Below are 14,016 nucleotides of genomic sequence, written 5' to 3' on the forward strand. Positions count from 1 at the left end.
TTATGCCCTGTCTTTCTCCATTTCATCACACCCAGATCTCCTGAAAGAGTAATCTTTTCTCTGAATCCACTTCTTTTCTTGCCTTTTACTCTTAAGGGGAAGCAATAATAATTATTTTGGATTTAAGAAGTAATACAGTAGAGTGGCCCCTGGGTGGCTCAGTCAGTTAAGCGTCTGCCTCTGGCTCAGGTCTTATCCCAGGGTCCTGGGATGGAACCCTGCGTTGGGCTCCCTGCTCAGTGGAGATTCTGCTTTTCCCTCTCCCTCTGCCCTCCCACCCCACTGGTGCTCTCTCTGTCTCTCTCAAATAAATAAAAATAAAATCTTAAAAAAATAAAGTAATACAGTAGATGAGCGGAATAGAATTGAGAGTTAAGATAAAAACCTATACATCTGTGGTCATTAGACCAGCAGATAGTCTCTTCTACAAATGGTGCTGGACAACAGTATATCCACATGTAGAGATGTAGAGCATAGAGATAGACCCCTACCTCACACCATGTATAAACATTAAAAATGGATCACTGAGGTAAATGTAAGAGCTAAGGCTGTAAAATTCTTGGAAGAAGACCTGGAAAATATTCATGACCTTGGATTCTCAGTCAGCAACAAAAGACAAAGCAAAGCATGAGCAATAGAAGAAAAAATAGGGAAATTAGGACTTCATCAAAATTAAAAAATTTTGCATCAAAGGACACTATCAAGAAAGTGAAAAGACAAAGGCCCTAGGACTAAATACTTGAAAAATCATATATCTGATAAGGCTGTAGAATAGAGAATATACAAAGAACTCTTACAGACTGACAACAAAAGACAAAGAAATCCAGTAATAAACAGGCAAAGGGCTTGAATAAGCGTTTCTCCAAAGATAAACAAATAGCCAGTCCACACATGAAAAGATGTGTAAAACCAAGAGTCATTAGGAAATGCACATCAAAACCACAGTGAGATACCCTAGTTCTAAAGGAATGGAAAATAAATGTTGTTGAGAGGGAGGTCCCAGACATTGCTGGTGGGGATGTCAAATGGTACAGCTGCTGTGGAAAACAATTTAGTGGTTCCTCAGAAACTTAAATACAGAATTACTTTATGATCCAGTAATTCCTTTCCTAGGAATATACTCAAAGAATTAAAAACAGGTATTTAAAAAAAAAAACTACAAACTTGCACACACACGTACCTAGCATTATTCAGAATAGCCAGAAGGTGGAAACAACCCAAATGTTCATCCATCACCCAATGAATGTTTAAACAAATTCTGGCATGTGCATCTGATGGAATATTATCCAGCTGTAAAAAGAAACAATGCACTGATCCATGCTACAACATGGATGAACCTTGAAAACGCTAAGTGAACGATGCCGGACACAAAAGGGTATAAACTGCATGAATCCTTTTATATGAAATGCCCAGAATAGGCAGATCCCGAGAAACAACCAGTGAGTACATCAGACAGATGCCAAGATTAGGAAGGAGGGACTGCTTAATGAGTATGAAGTTCTATACCTTTTGGGATAATAAGATGCCCTACAACTAGATAGTAGTTACAGTGACATAATACTGAATGTACTAAATGCCTCTGAATTGTATACTTTGAATGGTTAAAATGGTGAGTTTTGTGTTATGTGAATTTTACCTCTATTTTTAAAAAGTAAGTTAGGAGCTCTTTCTGCCCATGGGTCCTGTCCTCATGCTTTAATAAAAATCACCTTTTTGCCCCCCCCATAAGTAAAAATAAAAATAAATTTAAAAAGTAAGTTAAGAAAAATAATTTCCAACCTCTGCCTAGGATATAGAAGGCTCCTTCCCTAACGATAAGACAAAGTTGAGTCCTCTAAAAGAAATCATAACTTTCACTTTCTTGAATTCACAAGAGAGATGAGGTCATAAAGCAACCAACGAGCCCGAGTACAAAGTGATGCCTCCAAGGAGAGACTGGATGCAAGCACTGGTGCACTTGTGGGAGGAAGATGGCCCCACCATACGAATAGGAAAGAATTCGGCTAGGATTATAATTGCTCAAGGCTAAGGAGAGAGGATAGGAACCCTCGGGGCCACAGAAGCAAGGGGAGTTTGCACCCACTCGCAGGCTCTTTACGGACCTCCATTGGGTGCTTATGAAAAATACTGGTTGTGGGGACAGAGTCTAAGGAAGACCTACCTTGGTGGTGGAGGCCCGGGCAGCTGCCACGAAAGGAAAAGCATGAAGCATTCTTCTTTAAGGAACAAAAGCCTTAAGCCAGTAGGGAAGGGCAGTAAATCAGTTTTCTCCTCCCTCCTTGGCCCAGGCAAAGGTGAAGACCTATTTTGACAAGGGAAAGAAAAAGGGAAAAAGAACTGTCTGTGCCTGGGAGACTGGTAGGACACTGTCTTGGGCTCATATCTTAGAGGTTGCCTACCCTTAGGGGAAGAAGAGTAGGACCATTGTGAGTGCCCCACCCTCAAAACTGAGGTTGGGTCATGACCACAGAGAAGCTCCCCTCATTGCCAGCCACTGGATGTCCAAGCACTGAGTAAGAAGCAACACCAGCTTGCTGTGGGAAGGCACAAGTGTAGAGAGATTGACTCGGGCACAGGCTCACAAGTAAAGTCTAAAGCTGAAGATGGAGGAACAGTGAAGAAAAACCCTCCAGCAATCCAGCTCCTAAACATAACTCTACAGGGATTTGAAGATGGTGGTGCCCCAAAGATAACCTGAACAAAAATCCCAATCCCAGCTCAATCGCAGTCCAGATTAACTGTGGCCTGGCAGAACGAGCAGTGGTCCTATTTCTAAGCATAAATATTTGGTAAGTCACTCTCTGCCGTCATATATATGATGTCTAATATTCAGTAAGAAATTATAAGACATTATAAGACATCCACAAAAGCAAGAAAAATACTGTTACGAGTCAATCAGTATCTACTTGAGAGTAAACTCGTATGACAAGGATGCTGAAATACCTAGAATAAGTTAAGAAAATATATGGAGATAGGATGGCAATGGAGATTTTAGTATTATAACAAATTAGATTATAAGGTACAGTAATTACTGTTTTTGGTTCTTATGATAAAAATTTCTTAGTCTTTTCTCCTATTAAAGGCATAATCGTAAGTACTCCTTAATTAAAATTTTTAATAAGTACCTGTATAAAGAATAGAGAAGATGCAGAACAAGGAATCTGAGTTAAAAACCATGGGACCGGGGCACCTAGCCTGGGTGGCTCAGTCAGTTAAGCCGCTGACTCTTAATTTCAGCTCAGGTCTCAATCCCAGGGTCCCGGGTCCAGCCCTGCATCGGGCTCCCTGCTCTGTGGGAATTCTGCTTCTCCCTCTCCCTCTGCCTGCCTCTCCCTCTGCTTGTGCTTGTGTGCTTTCTTTCTCTCTGTCAGATGAATAAATAAAATCTTTTTTTTTTTTAAGATTTTATTTATTTATTTGACAGAGAGAGATCACAAGTAGGCAGAGAGGCAGGTAGAGAGAGATTGGAGGAAGCAGGCTCCCTGCTGAGCAGAGAGCCTGATGCGGGACTCGATCCCAGGACCCTGAGATCATGACCTGAGCCGAAGGCAGCGGCTTAACCCACTGAGCCACCCAGGCGCCCGAATAAATAAAATCTTAAAAAAATAAAAACCAAACCAACCATGGGACCAACACGTACAGATCCTGTTTAGCTAAGGGATTAAATAGGTTTTGTACCCTTCGCAAAGAAGCATGAAGCCCCTTGGGATCCGAGTTTCTAAGGTCACTTTGCTCTGTGGTTCTTGCTCCTGCTCACGTTTCTCCATGAATTGCGTGGGCGTTCTCTACACCATCTACAAGTTGGCAATGTCTGCGCCTCCTGCTCTGTGTCCCTTCTCCCTTGGTTGAGATCTTGCCTGGCTTCTTTGACCTTTAGACTCTGAGCAACACTGCCTGTCGGGACACTCGTTGTTCCCTGGGAGAAGTACCTGGAATGGGTGAGAAGTGGCGACCTCATGATAGTGTCTGTGCCCAAAGCACCTCCTCCTGGCTTTGTGGCCCTAGGGGTGACTTCCCGTGGATCACACCCCACAGACGTGGCTGGTGTTTTGCAATGGTGTGGAGGCTGCGCTGTGACCCCAGGCACCTTCATGCTCCTGGAACACTTCGAATGACGGAATGAGGCGGGGTTGGTAGCAAGCTCTGACCTCAGCGTCTCTCTCCAACTGCAGGGTTGCCTCACTCACAGAGCTCCCCGGCTGTCAGCAGCACCTGCACGAAAGTGCTCTATTTCACTGACCGGTCACTCACACCCTTCATGGTCAACATACCAAAGAGGTGAGATTCCAGGATCGCGGTTTCTCTTTCACGTTTTGAAAGGACAAAGTAGTGACAGGAGGTGGACTCAGGGGTTACCTCCCACTGAACGAGCTGAGAGGCGTTTGAGGAACAGTATGGTGTAGCACGAATATAGATCAGGATCCTCGTTGCAGTGTCACTGCTAACCAGTGGCATTGTAAGGGACAGGTCATGATCTGCTGCAAAGTACAGACGCCGTAATGGTGCTTCCAAACCTGATGCACAGTTATGTTCTGAGTTAGGAAAAATCATTTTTTAAGGATTCAAAACAGCTCCCGTTGGTAGGCGTGGGTTGCAGCCTGGCCCTCCAGAGCTGTTACTCATCGATCTTGGTCCTGTTTGATGGTTGCATCTAAGCAATTGAGAATTCATGTTAAAAACCTTCAAACATTCCTTTATACTCCCTTGTAAGGTAAATAAAGACTTTTTAAACTCTGGAACTAGCAGCTGAGAGAGGTAATAGGTTGTCCCTCCCCTGGAGAGTATGCTTAGTTGGTCTGGGCTAACAGGGAGATGAAGATGGTGATGTCTGACTTAATTTTATCAGCCTAAAGAGATGGAATATTGTTGCAAAGAAGGAAATCAAGAGAACTTAGACGTATTGATAGTTCAGCCAATTAGATTTCAGAGATCTTATGGTGTCTGATTTCCAGAGTAAAACAGACAAAAGCGATCTGGCTGCTGCTGGAACACAAACATCTATTTTAAATTCTCAGAGCACCCTGTCCGTAATGCTATTCTTCTTCCCTCTTGGTGGCTCCCTAACCTCTGCTGTAGAATTGTCTGGGTTCCCAGGGGCGGAGACCTAACAAGGCCATGTCATTTCTGCCTGGAGAGTCTTTGGCAGGGGCCTGGCTTTAAGGTAACCTCTCATCTTCCCAGCCTAATGAGCAACAGTCTACGTCAGTGCTCTTGCCTTTTGTTGCAGGTTGGGGGAGGTGACACTGAAGGATTTTAAAGCAGCTATTGACCGGGAGGGAAATCATCGGTACCACTTCAAAGCGCTGGATCCTGAGTTTGGCACTGTCAAAGAGGAGGTACAGAATCCCTGGGGGGCCTGGGTGGCATCACTGCTGGGTCCTGAACCCCAGAGCCGCCTCCTCTGCGACCAGTACCCGAGTTCCCTCCCCAGGTCAGAGGAGTTTCCCAGAGCCTCAGGCCCATCTGATTACTCTAGACCGATGTGGTCAGGGAATGCACAAGGAACTGGCAGCTTCCTCAGTTCAAGGACTTCGATCACTTTGACAAACTGGGACAGAATGCTTTATTTTAAAAAGGAGAAAGTTTTGTTAGTGAAAATGAAAAGACCTAAGCTTGAATGGAAGCTTGGCTTGAGGGGGTCCCTTCTCTATCTGTAGCTAAATCTCTAAGAAACTTTTCTGCTTCCTGTGTTGAGCAGAATAAACAAACAGGCATGAATATGTGGAACTGTATATCGGGATGGTAGTTTCTCAGATAATTAAAATGAGGAACTTCTGGAAAGTCATGTCTGCTTATTCTCAACTCCTTGAATGTTTTCTTAGCCTATGCTTTTCTTTATAATCCTTCTGCCAAATATAGGAAAGAGAGTTCTGGGTTCTTACATAATCACATTGTGATTAAAGCCAATGTTTTATTTGCTAAATATTTCCACACTGAAATGCTTTAATAGCCCTGTTCTATTAGTGGCTTAGAAAATTGAATGAATGAATAAAAAGAACTGCTTGTTCTTTTGGTCTTCTTTCTAACCCTTTCTTTACGATACCTGGGACCAAAATTTTACCCTTTCTCATTTTTGTAATATATATGCTACTGCTTTCTCCTAAGCACCCTAAAGTGCTATATGGTTAGTAATCTATTAATTCTAATCAAACTCTATAAGCAAAGGAAGGTTAGGGATGCTTTTACCATTTCATAGATTAAAAAAACTATATATATATATGTATCATATAAAAATGTTATGTAATTTTAATAATATATAATAATATAACAGGATATATTATAGTATATGTTGTATTATATATAATGCACATAATCTGTTATACAAAATACAATAACATATTACATATGTTAAAAATATTTTATATTTATATATATGTATGCATTTGTATACATTTTTATATTTAGGTATAGCTTTAGGGACGAAACAAAAGGGACGTAGACTCTAACTTAAGGCTTTCCTCTGTATGTTCTTTATCTTCTGTGTTGAGGTCTTGGTTTTATCAGCAGCAGCCAACTAGACATCCCTGTCTTACTTATTTTTTCACTGTGGCTCTTTTTTTTTCTTCTCTAGGTTTTTCACGATGATGATGCCATCCCTGGGTGGGAAGGGAAAATTGTAGCCTGGGTGGAAGAAGACCATGGAGAGAATTAATGCTGAGTATTGAACTGGGGGCTCATGGAATTTGGCACCCCCTGGCTGTTTCACTCAGGAAAGAGGACTAAAACCAGAATACACAAAGAAGTTTCTAGTTTGTGCTGCCAAAAAAGAAGCTTCTCCAAGTGTGACAGCCCTGGGCCAGTACTGTTTCTGTGCCTGGCTTATGTGGTACTTAAAATCCCTGTCCACCTGTAGACCATGGGTTCATCTGGAGTTCCTTGTCCGTGGGAACACAGTGTTTTATTCTACTCTGAGGACAACAAACCGAAGGCCTTAACCAGTGCGAATGGATGATCCCGCTCCTGTAGGGGCATGGCTGCTATTATCTGGAAACTGGGAATTGGACGCATCACTCCTGTGTGTTACAGTATTATTTTAATCGGCCTCAATGGTTGCAGCAATCAGAGTCCCAGCATTTGTACTCACAGACAAGGCAAAGGTACCAGCTTTTTTGCTTCTTTGCAGCTATTGCAAACCAAGAGGAACTCCTGAGGTGGTACCAAAGATGAAAGCCCACTCTTCAGGAAGTTTTTGGACCGGACATGGATGGTGCTGAATCGCTGATTGGATGGAAAAAGGGCTGCCCATATTGTGCTATACTTTGCTAAAACCATGATGAAGTAAGACCTTGGGTTGCCTCTTGTGTCTTAACTGGTTCTGCAACTTGTCCTTCAGCCCACAGAGGGCACATTTCATGTACTGCTAGTTTTCTCTGGGGACTCTTCCACCGTAGAGCTATTTTTTCCCCCTTCCACCTGACAAACTTTGTGTTTGAAAGGAATAAGGAGTTAAAGTCTCCTTAAAAATCTAGGCGGGTATGGAAAGGTGCTGCTACCCATATTTCCTTGACTTTCTTTCTCTCATGACTTCCTTTAACTCATGGTGTCTCTGTTGCAGTCAAAAGGAGACAGACTGTTCATTTCAGTGTTTGTGATTTATGAGTACTGAGCATGAGTTACTGGTCTGCCCCTCTTCATTTCAAGTTATTTTCGATTATGTATTTAGTCTAGGTTGATCCTTTAGGGCACAATAGGAACCATGGGGCATGGAGCATGAGTTGTGAATGGCAGGGTTGATTCTGGGTTAAAAAAACCCTAGAATCCTTTCTCATGTGCAACATTGTCAAGTGTAGAAGCTAAGAGAAAAGAGTTAAACTTCCAGAGATTACTTAATAACTTGGGTTTTCTCAGTCATTTACCAAGCACCATCAACTAATCAGCCATATATATATATATGTATGTATGTATATACATATATATGCACACACACACACACACACACACACACAAATACTCATTCCCAAAAGCAGTCGGCCTGTGACCAATGTACACTGCCAACCAGAAGAGTCAGACAAGTCAGTTCTGGGTTCTTGACCTGTCTGTCTCTAGTTCATCTCTGTTTTCCAGCTGTTTCAACATTGGAGCTCTGAAATGACATTTTGTTGTTTTATATAAAAGTGTCTTTTAAAATAGTTCATGTTTGGAGAATTCTTTTGTACTCATTTGTTTTTGTCTGAGAACCATGTCTATTTTTATAACTTGAGTGTGAGTTCTATATGTTCTCACATTCTATATACTGTATCCATTTTCTAGAGAACCCAGTAGCTTTTATAAGGCTCTTCTCTTCTTACCCTTGTGGTTTCAAAACAAGCTTTATTTTATTACAAGTATATTAATGACAACTGATTCCTGGTTCTAATTCTACCTGCCATTTTGGTAGTGGAGGTAGTTTTACGTAATCTCTTTGATTGCTCCTCTAGCAAACAGAAGGAGCTCAAAAGATTTCTGATATCTTTCAGTAAGTTTACTTGATCTCCTACTGAAGAATTTCTCATTGGAAGTGACTGGGAAAGTCAGTCAAAGCAAGAATAATTCATTATGAAAGCAAACAGAAGAAAACAGGATATTCTGAATCTGCACCCCCCCCCCCACCTGGAAGTCTGGAGAAAAGGTCCTCATGTCACCAATTTCTCTGTTGCATGAATTTTAGTGTTTTGCTAGACATGCTAGAAAGCATGAGGGTTACTAGGCCAAAATTTATTACTGTATTTCCAGTACAATTTATCTTAAATATCTGTCTCTTAAGTTAGATTTTACTTGTCTGTTTTCTTTGAGCAAACATTCTCACCATTATGTAGAATTTAGCTTTTCAGAGAAAATTAAGTGAGAGAAAAATTTCAAAGTCCTCTACCTTATTTGGCTTTTATATCTCTGTCCTTTGGAAGAGGAGCTGCATGGCCTCAGTGCCTCCACAGAAAGCTGAAGTTGAGTTCGGGGAGAAAATGAGATAGTTTTTTCCCCTTTAGCTCATTAATCTCATATGCCACGGGTAATAACTAAACACCCCCATTACAGGATGTCGCTCCAGTAATTTTTGTGTACAATGTGTTGGTAATCCCCATTCCAGTTTCTAAACACAGGAACCGCCTGACAAGTGTGTGCATTGGTTCCTTCTGGTTTAAATCGATTCCTGTTTGTTACACTTTGGTTGTCCTCGAAGCCTCTTGATTTATTCCAAGGATTGTCCCCTGGTGACATTTGTGTGGGATAGTCCATCCGAACACTGAAATTCTCTTCCTTTGAAAAAACTAAGGAATTAGAATGTTTAGAGTTCATAAAATAACCTCTAAACCTATGAGATTTAAAAAAAAAAAAAAAAAGGATCCTCTCACAAAAACTAGCTTAGAAGAAAGCTCAATTCCTTCAAAAGTCATCATTTAAAAACTGATGACGATTCTCTAAATTAGCTGGAATTGGAACATTTTACAATTTGTACCTAAAGAATTTGGATTAAACTTAGTTAATGGCATTCCTAATTACTGATTAACATTTCAGCTCTTTTTGACCAGGATGGCTGTAAATTGGGGAAAATATCTTTTATGTTTACATCCAATCCAAGAGGACCCTAATTACTTAAGAGCATTTATGTCATAATAATTTTCATTTTTTCCATAGAATAAGCATTATGATTGCACACTCCTATTGTCTGAATTTATGTAAGAGGTATAGCTTGCTTAAAATATATATGTAAAGTTATATTTTCTTAGAAACATGGATGTTTGCAACCATTGCTTTCATAGAGATTACCACCATGCATTCTCCCCGTTTTGTTTTCATGAAGACTGTGTTATACCAGAGGCTTCTGATTATCAAAGTGATAACCAGTTTTAACTGCCTGTATGTACCAGATTTGTGAACTAATTTAAAAAAAGCAGAAACAAACCATGAATAAAATGGAGTTTGCAAACTAAATACCGTTAATCATTTTCACTTGTGTTTATCGACTGAAATTAATCAGCAAAGCCATTTACATTTAGTGCAAGTCAATATCCTCAAGTGATCTCCCTGGTAGCGTATTTACTCATTACCTGGGGAGCAGAGATAAGGATTACTTTATGACCATAGATATTTTACCATTGGCATTTCAAAGGAAAGCACAAAACACATTATTATTGTCAAAGAAAATTCACTGATTTAGCACTTCTTTTGAAATTACATATAAATGTGCAAACAGATAAAAACCTGAGTACAAGCTGTACTCCGAACCAGAATTTCCAAATTAATTTGAAAGCTGCCTTCCTAAAACTTAGGTCAGCTTTATGTATCACTTCAATTTAAACGTTTTATATATTTCTATTTTTAGTCCTGAGCTTTTACTTGACTTGGAATGACATATTTTCAACTATTAATTACAAGCTATTTTAATTAGGTCATTATGTTAAAATTAAGCATGTAAAGAACTTTCATACCCAGTAATTCCTCTTTCCATCTACCCACTTCCTATTGGTTGTCACCATTATACACGTTTCTCTACTTCAAACCTTAGAGTCTTGAGCCTTCCTTTTCCTTGACTTCTGTTATCCAATCTGTTCAGGGGAGTTCAGACCTATTCTCTCAGGCCTGAAAACCTAAGAATTCCTACCACACCTCTGGGGTAGACTTACCCCTAGACTGTTTGACCTGTGCCCTCCTGTGATTTAACTACACCTGTCAAAAGTATATTCAAATAAAAACCGGCTATGCACTGAAAAATAACAAACCCAGGTTTAAGCAATTCTACCTACGTAAGTGATCAGCAAACTGAAGACAGTATCATACAAAGGCTGATTTAGATCCAGTTATTAAATTCCAATACAGTGGAAGTAATAACATACCCTGGTCAATTCAAAAATCACCAAAACATTTTCATAATTTATAAAGTTACAGTATAAGCCCTTTCACTAATCACAATTATTCTCCCAATAGTTATTCCTAGTTTTACTTAATTTGTAATATAATTGTTCTACTCTTATAATTTCAAATGTGCCTTTCCATTTAACCTGTTAATTTATTATTTCTCACTTGTACTGCCTACGTATTACTGTTAGGCAGCTGTGATTGCTTGCTTTCCTCATATTTGGAGAGTAACATTTATCAGTTCTTTTGGTTATAAAGACACTAAAGCTATAACACAAAGTGTTATAAAGACACTAAATAATTATAATAAAACTAATATAATTATAATTATAATTAAATTAAAACTAAATAATTATAATAAAACTAGTATCATTATTCTGAATGCTTTAAGGGTACGAGAATAGAATTTTGGGGAAAGATGTAAACTTACTTCTTGTACTGCCACCTATAAAAACAACCGTTGTATTCAGTCCACTCAATGAGTACATCTTTTTCACTGCAATCTCAATACTGGGTTTTAAAAAAGCGTACTATTTTAGTAGGTATGAAATAGTGCCTCCCGGCTGTTTCAGTTTTCCAAATGTTTAATTACTAGCAAGGTTGAACATATTTTCACACGTTTATTTTTCCTATTTCTTGTGTTCTTCGTGTTCTGACCATCTGTACAATGGGGACTTAAGAGATATAAATACAGCACGTGCTTCTTCCTAATCTAATGCCACCCTCCGCTCAGAAATGAGGTATTTTTCACTTGTAGCATGATAACCCTACAAGAGCAGTTTACCTAACAAATGTGGATAACTTCTCATTTTTTAATCCAAATGACATGATGCTTAACTTCCAGTATTTACCGGACGGTATACCAAACTCTAATTTGTATGAAATATTTCAAGCATAACAAAGCTTTTTGCGATTTAAGGGGATTCTGTAGTAAGTCAGAAACGTAAATCTGTTTCGAAAACTTGTATCTTCATACACATCATAAATGCTTAGTCCTGCTACAGCACACCTTAATGGGGGAATGAATCTTCGGCTTGGCTGCCCCTCACACCACTCGGCTGGAAAACCTGTTCACTCTATTTCCGGTTATGCTACAAACCCGAAATTAAGCCTTTGTAACTTAATACGGGTTGCGCGGAGCAAGGCCCCAAACCTGGCCACGTCTGGGTCGGCAGAGGCGGTCTGCACATCACCGAAACGCCCAGATCCCCTCCGACAGCTCCGCGGAACAGTCTTTCGCAGCGCTCCGAGACCCTGCCCTAGGCCTCCGGCTCCCTTCCCGGTTTTTCTCAAAACTTGGCCACGCCCCCTCAGCCCACCTCTCAGGCCATTCTGCCTCCATCAGTCTGGCTCTCGCAGCCTCTTTAAGCCCCTCCCTGCGGGCTGCGCCCTTCCCATCGCTTAGGCCCTGTGGGACCCCGAGATGCCTCTCCTAGGACCCCTCTACCTTAAATCCTCTCCGCGTCTTATTTTTCCCAAACTTGCGCCTGCGTTGGCTCCGCTGGAACGCCCCTGCCCCTGTGGCTGGAAAATAGTCTACCCTACCTGCCGCCAGCCACCCTTTCCCCTACTCCCTGGAGGAAGAGCGGACGTTCCACCCATTTCTGGGCTGGGGAGGGGTGCGGTGAATCCTCGGAGCCTATTTTACGACAATGTGCGGCCGTGCGGCGCGGCTGACGGCAACGCCACACTGCTCTTGGAGAGGTCACTCCGGAGACGGCGTTGGTTTTGGGGTGTGGGGGTTGCTGGCACTATGTGGCGCGTCTGTGCTCGGCGGGCCCAGAATGCGGCCCCAAGGGCGGGGTTCGGGGCTCGGTGGGCGGCCTTGCGGGAGGACCCGGGAGCTCCATGCGTGACTCCGCGGGCTGGTGCGGGTCCGGCTCGTTGCAGTAGTGGGACCATGGGGTATGGCAGGGTCCGGGCACTCTGCGGCTGGAGCCCCAGCTCGAAGGACACACGGAACCGCCTCGTTCTGCAGCTTTTGGGATCGTCCAGCCGCCGCTGGTATAGCCTACCCCCGCATCAGAAGGTGAGCCCCAGTCCTGCCCTTCGCGGGACCCCGTTTGCCCTTCAGGGCAGTCTTCTTGGCCTCGGAATCCTCCCTCTGAGGCTTCAGTGATCTTCCAACCCCTTCCCAGTGTATGTCATTTGTCTCTTCTCCAAAACCCAGCCTTGCTGTGGCTCTTGAGCTTTTTTACCTCTCCTGATGTATTTATTCCATTGAAGGAAGAGTTCCAGGCTTCCGTCTCTTGATCTATTCATTGAAAGAAGAGCTCCAAACCTTAGGCTATTTGTGGAATGTCTGCTGAGTGATGTTCTCTGCCAGTCCCACGGGATTGTGGAGCAGGAACCCTGTCACTGCAGAGCTGGTGGCAGGAACTCCCTTTCTATCCCCAGTGCCCGGCGTGCGACGGGACTCAGTACACTCTCTGCATTAAATACAATTGATTGAAGCATTAAGCCAGACTGAGAGATAGCGTTTTCTAAATATAGTGTTTCTCCTTTTTCTCCTCCAGGTCCCGTTGCCCTCTCTTTCCCCCACAATGCAGGCAGGCACCATAGCCCGTTGGGAAAAAAAGGAAGGGGAAAAAATCAATGAGGGTGAACTAATTGCAGAGGTAAGTTATTTAAAACATGGAAATGAGTTAGAAGGAACTGGCTTAGCTCAACTGACTGAGTGTTAGCTTTCCAGATAGGTAATTATCCCTTTTGTTTGAGAAACTTAGATGTTTTTTACAACTTGATATTAGAGAAGGTTGGTTAGGTAAGTTGTCAGCAGCTGGCCAGGCTGATTTTTAACTAATTCCTTTCAGGTCTATTAATAGAGGCTTTAGCTTCACATGGAACTGTGTGATTCCAGGCACAGTCTAATAAATTTCATCCTGGTAACATGAAGCCTAAACTGCTGCTTTTTGTTAAAAGGTTGAAACTGATAAAGCCACTGTTGGGTTTGAGAGCCTGGAGGAGTGTTACATGGCAAAGATATTGGTTGCTGAAGGTACCAGAGATGTTCCAGTTGGAGCGATCATCTGTATCACAGTTGAAAAGTGAGTAGTGCCTTGGTAATTTGTGGAACTTAGGTGCTTAGTGGAGTGTTTTGACCTAGGATTGAGAAAGGAGGAGTTAATAGGCTTCTGAGACTACTTTTTTGGTTGTTAAATCTGCTTTATAAGTTCTAGTACT

At 41.8% G+C, this 14,016-nt stretch overlaps 2 protein-coding genes and 1 long non-coding RNA gene across 16 annotated transcripts in view; 2 read left to right on the top strand and 1 right to left on the bottom strand.

The window, feature by feature from the left end:
- DIXDC1 (DIX domain containing 1) overlaps positions 1-9,909 on the top strand; it is a gene marked incomplete at its 3' end in the record, with an annotated part of 72,125 nt that extends 62,216 nt beyond the window's left edge. For all 14 annotated transcript variants that reach the window (XM_082684327.1, XM_082684335.1, XM_082684334.1 and 11 more), the window contains 3 exons: positions 4,173-4,278; positions 5,228-5,336; positions 6,572-9,909. In XM_082684327.1, coding sequence (XP_082540453.1) covers positions 4,173-4,278; positions 5,228-5,336; positions 6,572-6,652 — 296 coding nt within the window. The remainder of the gene's footprint in view (positions 1-4,172; positions 4,279-5,227; positions 5,337-6,571) is intronic.
- Positions 6,345-12,481, bottom strand: LOC309841432. Its single transcript, XR_014299129.1, has 3 exons — positions 12,379-12,481; positions 11,264-11,343; positions 6,345-6,621 (listed from the first exon to the last, which is right to left on the bottom strand). It is a non-coding gene; the product is annotated as an uncharacterized lncRNA (long non-coding RNA).
- The window catches only part of DLAT (dihydrolipoamide S-acetyltransferase), a 31,430-nt gene continuing 29,150 nt past the window's right edge, over positions 11,737-14,016 (top strand). The window contains exons 1-3 of the mRNA XM_082684326.1: positions 11,737-12,862; positions 13,350-13,451; positions 13,756-13,880. Coding sequence (XP_082540452.1) covers positions 12,257-12,862; positions 13,350-13,451; positions 13,756-13,880 — 833 coding nt within the window. The 5' untranslated portion in view covers positions 11,737-12,256. The remainder of the gene's footprint in view (positions 12,863-13,349; positions 13,452-13,755; positions 13,881-14,016) is intronic.

Source organism: Mustela nivalis, assembly GCF_964662115.1.
Source record: "Mustela nivalis genome assembly, chromosome: 9".
Classification (NCBI taxonomy): domain Eukaryota; kingdom Metazoa; phylum Chordata; class Mammalia; order Carnivora; family Mustelidae; genus Mustela; species Mustela nivalis.